The sequence below is a fragment of the Petromyzon marinus genome, chromosome 2 (assembly GCF_048934315.1).
Source record: "Petromyzon marinus isolate PM22_M1 ecotype Great Lakes invasive population chromosome 2, UKy_Petmar_22M1.pri1.0, whole genome shotgun sequence".
NCBI classification, from domain to species: Eukaryota; Metazoa; Chordata; class Hyperoartia; order Petromyzontiformes; family Petromyzontidae; genus Petromyzon; species Petromyzon marinus.
In genome coordinates, this window is record NC_133668.1 from 1507475 (window position 1) to 1524050 (window position 16576).

A 16576-nucleotide genomic window follows, 5' to 3' on the forward strand; every position below is an offset into this window, starting at 1 on the left:
CTCGAACAGGACGGCCACTGCTGACGCCTCATAAAATTGTACTCATTTTATGGACCCCCTGAGGGATGGTGGATTTAGTGGCATTAACCTCCCACCGGGATTCGAATGACTATCGTTTAAAGTTGACCGCTCACAGCGGCTCCCAGTAATATTTGTATGCTTGGTAAACAAACAAGATTTGAATGTTGTTAGATTATGATATATATATCCTTTGTAGAATGTGTAATCTGTAAGACACTGTTGTGTTTAAATGCGTATTAAATCTAAACTTTAGTGTTTACATTCCTGTTGGTGGTTGACTTCTCCAGAATTAACATTCCCACTTTGTTGGAGGTCAGTAGCAGTTGTCCTTTTGCCCACCTATAATTCAAGGCTGCCACAGGCTAGAGGCACGGTAGGTGCTCATTGAAGTAGAGAAACACTTAAAAACCACGGTGCGTGCAATAATATACTGTAATTTGGATCATATGGTTTTGACTTAACATTATTTACACACCCCACGGAAACCTCGCAGTAGATTGCACGGCGCTCGACTCCCTTGCAGTCGAGCCTCACCGAGCAGCGAGCAGCTCCGGCGCCACCGCCACCACCGGACCGTCGCCCTCTCTTTTCGCTCGCCAGTTCCATGCAAGCAGCCGGGGAGCCGGCAGGCCAGCCCGCCGGCACACCCGCTCTACCAGGCACGCGGCTACACCACGGACGCGCCGGCCTACGGGACGCCGGGGGACGTCTACTCGTCGCGCCAGCAATACGCGGCGCGCCCCGCCGATCCCTACGGCCCCCCAGCACACGGCGGCGCGAGGCCGCCCCCGCGGCCCGACACCCCCTCGGGTTTCGCGAGCCGACGCGCGGAGTCCGGCGGCGGCGGCGGCGGCAGTCGCCAGGGCTCCCCCGTCGCGGACGCGAGGAGGGCGTACGCGGTCTCCGACGGGCCCTACGGCGCGTCGCTGGGCCGGGGCGGCCACGACGAGGCGGCGTTCCGGACGGAGTACGCCGACCCCGAAGATCGAGCGGGCGACGGGGACGACGCCTTCCGGTGGCCCCCGGCCGGGCCTCCCGCCCAGCTGGACGCGATTTACGCTCGGGCGGGGACGGCGTTCGTGCCGTGCGAGAGAGAGAGCGGCACCCCCAGGTGAGGACCCTCCTCGACGGTGCCTCCCCCTCGCCGTGCCGCGGGCCCGTCTCGGAGTGGGGGCAAATCGAACGCGACGAAGCTGGGCCCTCCGCCGCTCGCGTACGGACCGCTTTCTGGCTTGATGCGCCGAGCGGAATTGAGTCAATGAAAAGCGCGCAGATAATGACGTGTCAACTTTACTTCGCGTGATCTAATAACAATGGATAGAGGGATCCCCGGAGAGCTTTCTAGATTTATCCCAAGCGCTATCTCACAACCCCAGTTCTACGAAGAATAAACCGCGTACAACGGGAGGAGGCTCAACGTTGGATGCGGCGAGGTCTTGGCTAAGAGTGAGCTGCCGATGCAACACTTGTTTGAATTCTTACACGCAGGAAGTATCGGAGCAGGATCGTTAACATACATGCCAAAGAGAGATTGACAAGTGTGTGCGGAATTAAGTTTAAATATTCGTATGAAAAAATAAGAATAGGTGTTACCCTTCCTGGCGATAAAACAGGTGTTAAGATATTCTTGGTTCTTTCGGTAAAGTCACGTAGAAGGGAAACAATAAAATAATAAAAATATAAAACAATACAAATTTTTATTTTATTGTTTCCCTTCTACGTGACTTTACCGAAAGAACCAAGAATATGAATCTCTGCAGTCACGAAAGCTTTAAATCAAAAGGTGTTAAGATGTTGAAACACCAACTAGTAACATTTTTTAATATTTGTATTTAGTTGCATATATATTCATAGTTTCACTCTTTGGTTCTTTCGGTAAAGTCACGTAGAAATAAAATAAAATAAATAATAGAATACGATGTTTCGATTGCAACACAAGCAACCGTCATCAGGTAGAACTAAATTTGAGAGAGAGACAAAACACAGACACAGAGACACACAGACAGACACACAAGCAGAGAGAGACAACACAGAGACACACACAGAGAGACACACAGCATAGACACACAGAGAGAGACAACACAGAGACACACAGAGAGAGACACACAACATAGACACACAGAGACCCAATGCCTCTGTGTTGAGGCCTTAAATAGAGAGGGGGGGGGGGGGCAGAGAGAGAGGTGGGTCTGCTGAGGCAGCTGCTGTAGCAGAGAAATTAGCGTGTCTATGGTGTGTGTCTCTCTGTGTGTCTCTGTGTTGTCTCTGTCTGCTTGTGTGTCTGTCTGTGTGTCTATGTTGTGTGTCTCTCTCTGTGTGTCTCTCTCTGCTTGTGTGTCTGTGTGTCTATGTTGTGTGTCTCTCTCTGTGTGTCTCTGTGTTGTCTCTCTCTGTGTGTCTATGCTGTGTGTCTCTCCCTGTGTGTCTCTCTCTGTGTGTCTCTGTGTTGTCTCTCTCTCTGCTTGCGTGTCTGTCTGTGTATGTCTCCGTGTCTGTGTTTTGTCTCTTTCTCATATTTAGCTCTACTTGATGACGGCTGCTTGTGTTGCAATCGAAACGTCGTATTATATTATTTAATTTATTTTCTTTCTACGTGACTTTACCAAAAGAACCAAAGAGTAATTCCTGCAGTCACGAAAGCTTCAAATCAAATTCATAGTCTAGCTACTGCAGGCTTTGTAGCGATGGATTGTTGCCGCTGAGATCCATTCAGCAGCACTGCGACTTAACTCAATGGCACCAATGCAGATATGTTGAATTTCTTTTGCACCGCACGTAGCCAACCGTTCTAATCGGAGGTAGAGACGGTGATCAGCTCCTGATCACTATCTGCATGACAGCCATAGGGAGGCTCATGCCGGCCTCATTCGCAAGAACAGAGGGGATGGAGTGGCAATATCTGGCGCTCTAGCAATGAATCCTACAGAGGTTCCATGAGCAGTATCTGCTGCTGTAGGGGAGAGGTGCTGCCTCAGCTGCCCCGCCTGGGATTTGCTCTAAGCGGACACCGGGAGACGGGGGGAGCTGCCACCAGGACGCTGACTCCGTTACGGGGTGCGGGGTTTGCGAGTGCAGGGAGACGGCGTGGAGAGACCCTGACCTGCCGGAGGTCATCCAGATGCTGCAGCACGAGTTCCCCTCCGTGCAGACCAACGCCGCCGCGTACCTGCAGCACGTGTGCTACGGGGACGACGGCATCAAGGCGGAGGTGAGGAGGCCTGGCGCGACAAGACAAAGATCCCCAGTGTAGCCTTACCAGACTGTTGGGGCAAGTGCTGTTAGCGAACGCCTGTGAAGCCTGGCACAGCACACAAGGGGATGGGTGGCCAGCACCACGCCCGACCGCCTTTGTCTCCCCAGTGGCGATGTATACTACACACCGCACCAGGTATTCATTTGAGTCTGAGTTGACCTAGGGGAGTCCCAGGACCGGTTCAAATAATTGTCACTTGTGTTGGCCGTGAGCGACACTCACTCACTCACATTGTCCTAGCCGATGCATTGCCATGATTCTGGATAATGATTTGAATAAAAAAATATATAATTATTTTCTACTGTAGTCAATGGAGTGCCTTGGTTAGTGAGAGGCGTGGTGTATAATATGTGTTAGGTTGTCGTGGTGTGTGCTGGCTTTGGCGTATGATGGTGAGGGTGGTGTTGCTGTCGAACCTGTGTTCGGTGGAGACCGTGATATTGTATGTGGTGGAGCTGATGGTATGCAGTAGGTGTTGACTTTGCAATAACAGTGCGATCACTATTACTATATTGTTTTTATTATGCTTGTTTCCCAAGGAACCTCTCACTGAGCCTCAGGACTTTTGTTTAGGAGTGCCCCGCTGAGCTATTGCTATGTGTGTCTTCAGTGAGTAATTTGCGAGTCATTTTTCAAATTTGCCAAATTGAGACCACGACGCCAGCCAGCACGCAATGGCCTGCTCCTCTTCAAGTGGCGTCACACGATTCACGGGCACCCACCGTGAAGCCGACGGTGCAAATTGTTTTAACGACGTCAACCCCCCGCTGGCATTAACCAGAGCAGCCCGCCGGATTCGAACTGCGAGCCTCTGCAGACGAGCGGCGCCCCGCCGGGGCCCCGTCACGTTCCAGATGGACGCAAAGAGAGATGAGAGAGAGGAGAGAGGAGAGAGAGAGAGGAGAGAGAGATGAGAGAGAGAGGAGAGAGAGATGAGAGAGAGATGAGAGAGAGAGAGAGATGAGAGAGAGGAGAGAGAGAGAGAGGAGAGAGAGAGAGAGAGGAGAGAGAGAGAGGAGAGAGAGATGAGAGAGAGATGAGAGAGAGAGATGAGAGAGAGAGGAGAGAGAGAGAGAGAAGAGAGAGAGAGAGGAGAGAGAGAGAGGAGAGAGTGTGCTCGGTGGCAGAAGACGGAGAGCTCTGCATGCAGATTGTGAGCTACCGTCAGAGGCCGTAGGGCTGTGCGGAGGGCTGGGTGCAGATGCATCACTTGTCGTAGTTGAATGTTTTTAAAAATTACATAGAAAACAGGGAGAACATAGACATAGAGTAGGGAGAGAGGGGGGGTAGAGAGAGAGGGAAGGAGTAAGAAGGAGGAGAGCAGAGCGTGAAATCTTTCATTTAAACAGGGGGGGGGGGCACATAAAGCCGAGAGAGAGATAGAGGAGAGAGTGAAAGGAGAGAGAGGAGAGAGTGAAAGGAGAGAGAGGAGAGAGTGAAAGGATCAGCGGCGGCGGCGGCCGTAGCGAGCGTCAGGGTTCGCCGCGACCTCGCGCGGCGTCCCCCGGCGGCTGAGCGGAGGGCCGCGCGTCTGCGCCGACGTGCAGGTTCGCCGTCTGGGCGGCGTGCAGCTGCTGGTGGACCTGCTGGACCACCGCGCGCGCGACGTTCGCCGCGCCGCCTGCGGCGCCCTGCGCAACCTGGTCTTCGGCCGCGCCAACGACGACAACAAGCTGGCAGCACGTAGCTGCGCCGCCGTCGCGGCCCTGGCCCGCCTCCTGCGCCGCGCCACCGACGCCGAGACCCGCGAGCTCGCCACCGGTGGGTCGGCGCTCGGGGCGTCGGACAGTCGGGGGCGTCTCCCGTCACTGTCGGTGCGATGCGTGGCTCGGGCTGCCACCTCCCCGGGTGTATCGTGAGACTAGCAGTCGCTCGCGGTAACGGAAGAGCGGGGAGAGCTGCGTGCAAATTGCATTGTCCTGAGCAGTGTTCGTTGTTGCGCACGTGACGAAATTGGGGGATTATTTAAAGTCCCCGGGAAGACTTCCATTCTATTGTTGCGCATGGCAGGATGGTTCGGGAGCTAAATGACAATGTTGAGGTTTGCTTTCCACGAGAGGGCTTCAGGAGAGGCTTCGCGTAGCTTGGCTACTCCTCCTCTGTTGGAGGAGCGCACACGACTCTCCACATTTCCCCAGAGAGCCACCTCAAAAACAGGAATCCTGGAACAACTAGGGCAGGCGACAGCCTTGCAAGTTTGCCGACGCAAACTTCTGGATCTGCTGCAGACAGACCTCAGCAGCCCGGGCACCTGTGCTGGGTACAGAGCGGTGGGTACAAATCCTATGCGTCTGTGGCCGAAGCGCTGACCGTAGGGATTTCTGGCCCCTCCGTTCAGGGGTGCTGTGGAACTTGTCATCCTGCGACTCCCTGAAGATGACGATCATCCAGGACGCGCTCACGGTGCTCACTAACACGGTGCTCGTGCCCCAGGACATGGACAGTCTCAAGGAGATGGGGATCGACAGCCAAATCCTGGCCAACACCACGGGCTGCCTGCGGTGAGCGCCCGCCACCTCCCACTTTGGAATCGTTTTCTGTGAACTGCGAGCGGCCATCTCGAGTGGTCAGGCCGGTCACATCGCACGAATTTCAACAACGGCATGGCGACAGCATGGCCGTGTGATGTGTAGTGTATGTGTGTGTGCGGTGTGTGTGCGGTGTGTATGTGCGGTGTGTGTGCGGTGTGTGTGCGGTGTGTGTGTGCGGTGTGTGTGTGTGTGTGTGCGGTGTGTGTGCGGTGTGTGTGTGTGTGTGCGGTGTGTGTGCGGTGTGTGTGTGTGTGTGCGGTGTGTGTGTGTGGTGTGTGTGTGTGTGCGGTGTGTGTGCGGTGTATGTGTGTGTGCGTGTGGTGTGTGTGGTGTGTGCGGTGTGTGTGTGTGTGTGTGCGGTGTGTGTGTGTGTGTGCAGTGTGTGTGTGCGGTGTGTGTGTGTGTGTGTGCGGTGTGTGTGTGCGGTGTATGTGTGTGTGTGCGGTGTGTGTGTGCGGTGTGTGTGTGCGCGGTGTGTGTGTGCGCGGTGTGTGTGTGCGGTGTATGTGTGTGTGTGTGTGGTGTGTGTGTGCGGTGTGTGTGTGTGTGTGCGGTGTGCGATGTGTGTGTGCGGTGTGTGTGTGTGCGGTGTGTGTGCGGTGTGTGTGTGCGGTGTGTGTGTGTGTGTGCGGTGTGTGTGTGCGGTGTGTGTGCGGTGTGTGTGCGGTGTATGTGTGTGTGTGCGGTGTGTGCGGTGTCTGCGGTGTGTGGTGTGTGTGCGGTGTGTGTGTGCGGTGTGTGTGTGTGCGGTGTGTGTGTGTGTGTGCGGTGTATGTGTGTGTGTGTGCGGTGTGTGTGTGCGGTGTGCGATGTGTGTGTGCGTTGCTCGGTGTTAAGGGGGGCGGTGGCGCAGTGGTTAGCGCGCTGCGCTACGAACCCGGCGACCCGAGTATCGATTCCTGCTCATGGCCAACACCGGTGACGATTATCATAACCGATCATGGGCCTCCCCTAGGTCGACTCAGCCACAAATGAGTATCTGGTGCGGTGTGTGTGCGCGTTGCTCGGTGTGCGTGTTTTTTTTTTGCGTGGGTGGGTGGGTCGTTTGCTGCCATCCACGTGTGCAACGCTCGGCTGCCCGTGTGCGATGACCACCTCCGTGCAGCAACGTGAGCTCCGCGGGCGAGGAGGCGCGCCGGAGGATGCGCGAGTGCGACGGCCTCCTCGAGTCGCTGCTGTCCATGGTGCGCGCGGCCCTGGGCTCCAGCAGCATCAACGGCAAGGCGCGTTCACACGAGCGGCACGGGCAGAGAGGTGCCTCCGTAGTGCCCTGCTCCTGGAGAAGTGGACCAATTACGTGGTGACCTCACTGCCACTTACACCTCGTTACCCTGGGGCCATGCCGATCCAGCCAGGCGTAGCTCAGGCGGCACCAGGTGGCTTTTCCACTGCACAAGCCGAGCCGTGCCGCTGACGTCACGCACAATGAACGAGTGGAGATTCATCCTTAAAGTGTAGTGTATGATGTCACATGCAATTAGTGCATCATTTGCATCTTCTCCACGTGGTCGCGTGGATTTTTCTCTGGGTCCTCGGGGTTTTCCCTCCACGTTTAGAAATGTGCATTGAGAGTAATTTGGCTGCTATAAATGTCCTTACGATAAGCCAACTTCGTTGGGCTATCATGTGGCCTGGTCGCTTCTGAAACAGAGCTGTCTGTATAGCTCAGTGGGCCTTACCGGGTCAAATAAAATAAAAAGTTTAAGGTTTAGTTTATATGAGTGGTGAATGGCGTCTGCTGCTGATACCACCGCTGCTGCTGCTGCTGCGTTTTCCCAGGTGGTTGAGAACGCGGTGTGCGTGATGCGGAACCTCTCGTACCGCCTGGAGGCCGAGACGCGGCAGGGGCAGCAGCTGCGGGCGTCTTGGCGCGGCGACGCCGCGGGGGCCGGGATGACCTCGTCGCGAGACGAGAACGGGAGCTGCTGGGGAAAGCGTGCACGGAGGAAGCACTTGGACCTCGAGGTGAGGCGCAGAGGAGAGGGGAAGTCTCATCCGTGCTCAGATATCCATTTATACTCGCAGCAGCAGCAGCAGCAGCAGAATCGGCGGCTTTTTGTTCGCCATCGAATAAAGACGGCGGTCACCGCATCGCGCGGCGCTTTCAGATGCGCTTGTGCAGCCGTCTGGAACGCTCTTCCCACCAATGTTAAGAAGCCACTGGAGATATGCACTTTGAAATCATCTGGATTGAAAACGGATTTCTTTCGAACTGCTTTTTGCGGTGAATTTGCTGTCCTTTCCCCGCACCTCTGTTAAGCGTGGCTGGCTACGTACAGAGCAAAAGAAGTTCAACATACAAATACGAATTAATAACAAAGTGTAAGCCCATAGAGGCCATCGAGGGAGACCTGTATCCAGAGAAGCAGACGTCAGTCGTGTGGAATTGACTGGTTACCAGATTTCCTTGCCTGATGTTGTGTGCCTGGCTTTCAAGCAGATAGTCTGGTGGTGGGTGGTTGGCAAGTAGCCAAACAAACCTCAACAAGTTCCCAGATGTCACGAGACAGACCTCTTAAAGTTGTCAATTAAAACAATTTTACCAAGTATTACACATTGTTCACAAATACTTTATTCATCCTTGGAACCATATCACTAGAACATTTACCAAACTGTATTAAACATAGTCAGCTAATAGAGGCTCGTTAATGACACTATACCCGTAATCATGACACTGGACAGTTATCAAGAACCTTAATAAACAGTGTTAACTTATAATACTGGATTTTTCGTACAAAAATCCCAAATCTGCATCATGTCCACTTCTCAGAAAGGCGCTAGATTTGGCGCTCATCGATTTAACAAACTCAAGACTCAGGTGCCACGGTGGCGAGATGTTAACTACCTCACCTGGTATACAGGAGGTCGAGGGTTCGATCCCGACCCTGATGGCCTTGAGTTTGCATGTTCTCCCCGTGGTCGTGTGGATTTTTCTCTGGGTCCTCCGGTTTTATTCCTCCACATTAACAAAAATGCGTTGAGAGAAATTTGGCTGCTATAACTTTCCACGTGATAAGCCACTTTGTTGAGCTATCATTCGTGGCCATGTCGCTTATGGAAAAGACATATACAGCTCAGTGGGCCTTATCTGATGAAATAAAAAAAATAGTTTACAGTTCATAGCTTCAAAAAGCCGCCAGATCTAGCGACGGAGTCATGAACGCACGCGGCCGCTGTGGTGCCGCAGTGGGACGGCTCGGGGCCACTGCCGGACTGGGCCGAGCCACCGCGCGGAGTGGAGCTGCTGTGGCACCCGTCCGTGGTGAAGCCCTACCTGGCGCTGCTGGCACAGTGCTCCAACCCCGACACGCTGGAGGGGGCGGCTGGCGCTCTCCAAAACCTGGCAGCCGGATCCTGGAAGGTGGAGAGCACAGTTGCACCATCTACCGCGTGGCCGTACGTTCGTGCGGATCCGTGTGCATGTGTGTGGGGAGCGGTAACGTAGCGGTTAGCGCTACGCTACGCTACGAACCCGGCAACCCGAGTTCGATTCCCCGCTCACGGCCAACACCGGTGACGATTATCTCAACCGGTCCTGGGCCTAGCCTAGGTCTACTCAGCTGAAAATGAGTACCCGGTGTGTAAGCATCACCGCTGGGGAGACGAAGGCGGCCGACCCTCTTGTGTGCCGTGCCGGCCTTTGTAGATGTTCGCTAACAGCACTTTCCATAACGGCCACACGGGGGATCTTTGTGTACTTGCGGCCGTCATGCTGGCCTTCATAGGCGCTCTCTGACAGCACTCGCCCCAATGATCTGTTGAAGCTACCACGGTGGGTGGGTGGACGCCCCCGTGTTGTCGTGGTAGGATCGTTTATAATACATAACCGTCATCGTGACCCTGGACAGTTATCAAGTACCATGTTAATCATCGTTGACTGATAATACAGGATCATTGATACTTAAATGGACATTCGTGAAACTGCTGGACATCTGTGCAAAAAGAGACTTGACAGCTCATCGGATTCCCGCGGTACAAATAGACATTTAAGATCCTGATGATTCCGAAGTGTTGCGTGTCCGTGCAGTGGGCTGCGTACGTGCGCTCCGCGGTGCGCAAGGAGAAGGGGCTGCCCATCCTGGTGGAGCTGCTGCGCGTGCAGAGCGAGCGCGTCGTCTGCGCCGTGGCCACCGCCCTGCGCAACATGGCCCTGGACGCGCGCAACAAGGAGCTCATCGGTGCGCGTGGCCGCCGCTCGGCCATGGTCACGGGGTCACGGGGTCACGGGGGTCACGGGGCGGCGGGGGCGGCGGGGCTCGCACACGCAACTTCAGATGCCCACCCACCGCCGCGAATGCCAGCACCGAGGGGAGCTTACTCGGGATACCGAAATGTGGCACGCAGCTGGAGCGTGAGAGACTTTTGACTTTTAAACAACTTGTATTGCCGCCAGCAGCAACAGCACTGGAGGCGATTCCGATGTGAAATACACAAAGTCACCAGCAAACAAATAATCGCTATACATGTAAATCCACGCGCTGAGAGAGACGGAGTAATGTCGCTATTGGAGCGTTGTGCTGGGTGGCGTGATTATTGGTATTCATAACGAGGCAGCTGGAAGCCCTCGAGGTTTTTTTTAAGACTGGTTCATGACGGCCGCTCTCTCAGCTCCGGTCCCATTTACCGTGGGTGATACTGGAGCCAAAGTCGCCGCGGTTGTGAGTGGCCACCGAACGTGCGATATTCAGGCCAAGATTGAGCCACCCACATGGATTATCTCTCTCTCTCGATTGGGACTCTACTGGGCACAACTTTTATTAGGTAACTCGTGTTACTAAACAACAACGCGTGGCAATCAGTAGGCGTTTGCAAAATTAGTTGAAACTGATCCCTGCGCTCCGAGGAGTCCTTCTATTCTAGCCACGCTGCTCAGGATCTTGATCTTCATTCTCTAGTCGTGAGCCCCGCTCTCTCTCTGACGCCCTTTTATAGCCCCGAGCGCTGCTTGTGTTTAGTTGTTTTGTCCTCCGATCAGCACAGTTAGCTACGTACGGTGCGAAAGAAGTTCAACATACACACACAGTGGCTCCTGCCATCATGATCATCCAATATATTCCTAATTTGGCTGGGTGGAGTCTAAAACTCCCGACACGAATCTACGAATCTCCCCTTCCGATCGGTCACCTCCAAGCCCCTCTCCCCAACTTCTCCCAAGCTCGGTTCGGGTAAATCGTGGCCCACTGCCCCACATGGAGTCATCGAAAAATTGTCACTTCACCCGCCAGGGAAGCTTCACGTGATGTTTGTTTTGCCTTTAACAAGGCCGCGTACGTCCACATGTCTTGTCGCCACAGCGCCTTGTTGTCTATTGAGTAGGCATACGAGGGATAACATCCCTCATGTGTTGGTGCACGAGTGCATGACGGGTGGAGCGGTGGTGCAGCGGTTAGCGCTACGCTGCGCTACGAACAAGGCGACCCGAGTTCGATTCTCGCTCACGGCCAACACCAGTGACGATCATCTGAACCAGTCCTGGGCCTCCCCTAGGTCGACTCAGCCTCGAATAAGTACCTGGTGCGGTGCGTAAAAACATCGCCACTAGGGAGACAAAGACGGCTGGGCGTGGTGCTGGCTAACCCGCCCCCTCGCGTGCCGTTCTGACCTTCATTAGTGCTCGCTAACAGCACTTGCCCCAACAGTCTGTTGAGGCTACGCGGGGGATCTTTGCCTTTGTCTATGTGCTCCCGCGTGCGACAGGCAAGTACGCGCTGCGAGACCTGGTGCAGCGACTGCCGCCACCCCCGGGGGCCGTGACGGCGGTGCCGGGAGACGGCACCGACGTCTCGGCGTGCGACGTGAGCACGGCGGCCGTGTGCTGCACCCTGCATGAGGTGGTGAACAAGAACGCGGAGAACGCCAGGGCCCTGCGCGACGCCGGAGGCATCGAGAGGCTCGTCGGAGTGACCCGCGCCAAGGCCGGCAGGCACGTGCTCCTCGCGCCCTCGCCTCGGGCACCACCCCCCCCCGCGCTCCTGCCCTCGACAAATCGCTCGGCTTGGGGAACCAGTCGACAGTCCCAGTGCCCTTTTGATCGTCGGTGGAAATGTTGCCCCGGAAACCCCCTGGAAAGCCGTGGTGGGAGTGGAAATTTGAACCCTTTGAAAACGTTCCGGAAGGAATCAAGGATTCATGTGTTTTTTTTTATTTGACTCACATGTAGATCACCCAGACTGACAGAGAGACCCACAGACACGCACAGAGACCCACAGACACGCACAGAGACCCACAGACACGCTCTGAGACCCACAGACACGCACAGACCCACATACACGCAGAGAGACCCACAGACACGCTCTGAGACCCATAGACATGCACAGAGACCCACAGACACGCACAGAGACCCACATACACGCTCTGAGACCCACAGATACGCGTTGGGACCCACAGACACGCACAGAGACCCACAGGCACGCTCTGAGACCCACAGACACGCACAGACCCACAGACACGCAGAGAGACCCACAGACACGCTCTGAGACCCATAGACATGCACAGAGACCCATACACGTGCACAGACCCACAGACACGCACAGAGACCCACAGACACGCACAGAGACCCACAGACACACAGAGACCCACACACATGCACAGATACCCACAGACATGCACAGAGACCCACAGACACGCACAGAGACCCACACACATGCACAGATACCCACAGACATGCACAGAGACCCACATACACGCACAGAGACCCACAGACACACAGAGAGAGCCACAGATATGCGGTGGAACCCACAGACACGCACAGAGACCCACACACATGCACAGATACCCACAGACACGCACAGAGACCCACACATGCACAGATACCCACAGACATGCACAGAGACCCACAGACACGCGGTAGGACCCACAGACACGCACAGAGACCCACATACACGCACAGAGACCCACAGACACGCAGAGAGACCCACAGACATGCACAGAGACCCACAGACACGCACAGAGACCTACAGACACGCACAGAGAGCCACAGACACGTACAGACCCCCTCCATCTCCTCCTCAGATCTAGTTGTGGGCTGGTGGGGGGAATCATTTATGCGTTCCCCCAATAATTTGTTCCCATTTCACAATTAATTTGCACGCTCCTAGATAAGGTGTGAATTTCTCCACACCGTGATCATTGTTGACGTTCAATTCATTATGTTGACCCACAGAGAAATACTGGGTTGAATCAACCTCTGACTGGAAGTGCAACTCGCAAAAAAATTACGCTGCTGCATTGGCAGCGGTGCACACATAACAAAAAACTCAACACGTCACTCACTAACACTTGCCCTACAGAGGAACAATCGGTGACGTTTATGGCAATGGTCCTTCTCCGTAGCAGAGGAATCCACCCTTTGTGTTCTTGGCGAATGTGTTGGGGGCCGTCCATAAATGACGTCACGCACCTTTAGGGGGGGGAGGGGTCAGACATTTGTGACGATGTGTGACGAGGGGGGGGGGTTGAGAAATGTGACGTCACATCAAAATGCGCAACTTTAAATTTCGACAACACGTTCTACTTCATTAAATAGACTTTTTAATAAATGTTTTCTCCCAGAACATCAGAGTGCAGCGCCACATTAAATACGCACTACGCACTACAATGACAATAGTTTAAAGCGATTTGAAGCATGTTTTATTTTCAAAATGGAAATATAGTTTTGGTGGGGGGGGGGGGGTGGCAGAGCTTTGTGACGTCATATTTGAGAGGGGGGGGTCTGACTTTTTGTGACGCTGTGTGACGAGGGGGGGGGGTCAAAAATCGTCCAAACTCGCGTGACGTCATTTATGGACGGCCCATTGACTGTTTTTGTTATTCGTGCCACGTTGGGTTGAGGAGGGGCGAAGGAGCTGCTCGGGGTGGTCGCGGCTGCTTCCCCTTCCGCCTGTGAACCGCGCAATCGCCCTGCGTCTCGCGTTCCAGGTGCGGAACAATCTCCGTTCGATTCATTGGCGAAAGCCACGAGTGAAATGGAGATTGGAGAATTACGCTGTATGGAATTTTGATCCCTGACGACAATTACATTCCAAATTAGCGACAGACCGACATTGTTGACTCAGGCTGGCCATGCGTGCATGCACGTGGCGTGCCTCCGATTCGCACGGGTGGCTACGTACGGCGCGAAAGAAGTTCAACATACATACGTACTTGCATGACGTAGAAACGCACGTGTGGACGAACGTGCAATGTGCAATGAACGCGAACGTGCAATGAACACACGTGCAATGAACACAGTTGCAATAAACACACGAACGTGCAATGAACATACGTGCAATGAACACAGTTGCAATGAACACACGAACGTGCAATGAACACAGACACGTGCAGTGAACATACGTGCAATGAACACAGTTGCAATAAACACACGAACGTGCAATGAACACATACGTGCAATGAACATACGTGCAATGAACACAGTTGCAATAAACACACGAACGTGCAATGAATACGAACGTGCAATGAACACACGGACGTGCAATGAATACGAACGTGCAATGAACATACGTGCAATGAACACAGTTGGAATGAACACACACGTGCAATGAACACACGAACGTGCAATGAACACGAACGTGCAATGAACACACGTGCAATGAACACACACACGTGCAAATGAACACACGAACGTGCAATGAACACACGTGCAAATGAACACACGAACGTGCAATGAACACACACACGTGCACATGAACACACGAACGTGCAATGAACACACGCGCAACAGGACTGTGAACGCGCAGTAATGCTTCCTGCTGGTTGCTAGGACAACGAAAGACATGTTCTGGTGCTGACCTTGCCACACCCACGTGCCACACCCACGTGCCACACCCACGTGCCACACCCACGTGCCACACCCACGTGCCACACCCACGTGCCACACCCACGTGCCACACCCACGTGCCACACCCACGTGCCACACCCACGTGCCACACCCACGTGCCACACCCACGTGCCACACCCACGTGCCACACCCACGTGCCACACCCACGTGCCACACCCACGTGCCACACCCACGTGCCACACCCACGTGCCACACCCACGTGCCACACCCACGTGCCACACCCACGTGCCACACCCACGTGCCACACCCACGTGCCACACCCACGTGCCACACCCACGTGCCACACCCACGTGCCACACCCACGTGCCACACCCACGTGTTATCTGTGTCTCCGCAGGCACTCGCCGAAGGTGGTGCGTGCGGCGGCGCAGGTGCTGAGCCTGCTGTGGCAGCACCGCGAGCTGCGGGGCCTCTACAAGAAGGTGAGAGAGAGAGTGGAGCTGCACCTGAGAGAGAGTGGAGCTGCACCTGAGAGAGAGTGGAGCTGCACCTGAGAGAGAGAGTGGAGCTGCACCTGAGAGAGAGAGTGGAGCTGCACCTGAGAGAGAGAGTGGAGCTGCACCTGAGAGAGAGAGAGTGGAGCTGCACCTGAGAGAGAGAGTGGAGCTGCACCTGAGAGAGAGAGAGTGGAGCTGCACCTGAGAGAGAGAGTGGAGCTGTACCTGAGTGAGAGTGGAGCTGCACCTGAGAGAGAGAGTGGATCTGCACCTGAGAGAGTGGAGCTGCACCTGAGAGAGAGAGTGGAGCTGCACCTGAGTGAGAATGGAGCTGCACCTGAAGATAGAGAGAGAGTGGAGCTGCACCTGAAGAGAGAGAGAGAGAGACTGGTGCTGCACCTGAGAGAGAGTGGAGCTGCACCTGAGAGAGAGTGTGGAGCTGCACCTGAGTGAGAGTGGAGCTGCACCTGAGAGAGAGAGTGGAGCTGCACCTGAAGAGAGAGAGAGTGGAGCTGCACCTGAGAGAGAGAGTGGAGCTGTACCTGAGAGAGAGAGAGAGTGTGTAATGGTCGATTCGCTACTGGGCGAAGGGCCGTCCAAGCCGTGACCACCTTGCTCTGATCCTGCTTTCGCGACCCAATATCATCCATAATAGAGGGGGGGTGGGGTTTGGGTTAGATATCGCGTAAATATAAAAATAACGACACATTATATATTTACGCGATCTAACCCCCATCCCCCCCCCCCCCGAAAAAAACCCTTAATTATGGATGTTAAATCCCCTCGGCGTCCACTACGATATTATGCATGTCCGTCGACCGTCAATCCCACTCTGTAGTTATAGCAGCTGGCAAGCGCTGTATACCCGTTAAACCGTTTCAAAATGTACACTTTCAATACACATTCGGTGTCTCCACGCGCACGTGGTCAGCGCTCTTTCTCAATCGGTCAGCGATCAAAATTCCACATTCCTGCGACGAGGACCGTCCCACTTCCGTGGGACGAACCACCGTTTAAATGTCCACGAAGCGTCGACTACGTTGTTGGGGCTGCGTGCATCTCCCCCCCCCCCACCGCACCGCACGTGTCTCCCGCCTCCTGAGCTGTGGCGTGAGCTGTGGACGCTTGCCCCGCAGGATGGCTGGGTTCAGGGTGACTTCACCCCACCGGTGTCGTCCTCCGACTGGGACAAGGTGAAATTGTACGAGACTCCCTCGTCTTCGCCGGCGAACAGGAGAGCCTCGCCGACCGCCCAGTCAGGTGAGGGGCGCCTCTCCGAGGGCCCTGGAACGTGCCGAAGGACCGCCCCCGTTTGGCGTGACGACCACGGTCGGACGTTCGAGTAGCCACCGCTGGGCAGTGGCTTGAGAGGCGCATCGGCGTGAAGGATGCACTTTGGTGAAAAGTAAGAAGAGGTTTTTACCACTCGTGGCGATGAAACAGGCCTTAAGATGTTCAAATGCAAAACAGATGCCTTTCGAGAGGCATAAAACGTGCG

The 16576-nt window shown here is 54.8% G+C and overlaps 1 protein-coding gene across 7 annotated transcripts in view; it reads left to right on the forward strand.

Annotated features, from left to right (window-relative positions):
• Window positions 1-16576, forward strand: part of LOC116949780 (uncharacterized) — a 54462-nt gene that overhangs the window by 35106 nt on the left and 2780 nt on the right. For all 7 annotated transcript variants that reach the window (XM_032967415.2, XM_032967413.2, XM_032967418.2 and 4 more), the window contains 11 exons: window positions 622-1132; window positions 3097-3229; window positions 4822-5035; window positions 5613-5775; window positions 6911-7028; window positions 7585-7770; window positions 8993-9166; window positions 9833-9983; window positions 11503-11728; window positions 14979-15063; window positions 16215-16338. In XM_032967415.2, coding sequence (XP_032823306.1) covers window positions 622-1132; window positions 3097-3229; window positions 4822-5035; window positions 5613-5775; window positions 6911-7028; window positions 7585-7770; window positions 8993-9166; window positions 9833-9983; window positions 11503-11728; window positions 14979-15063; window positions 16215-16338 — 2085 coding nt within the window. The remainder of the gene's footprint in view (window positions 1-621; window positions 1133-3096; window positions 3230-4821; window positions 5036-5612; window positions 5776-6910; window positions 7029-7584; window positions 7771-8992; window positions 9167-9832; window positions 9984-11502; window positions 11729-14978; window positions 15064-16214; window positions 16339-16576) is intronic.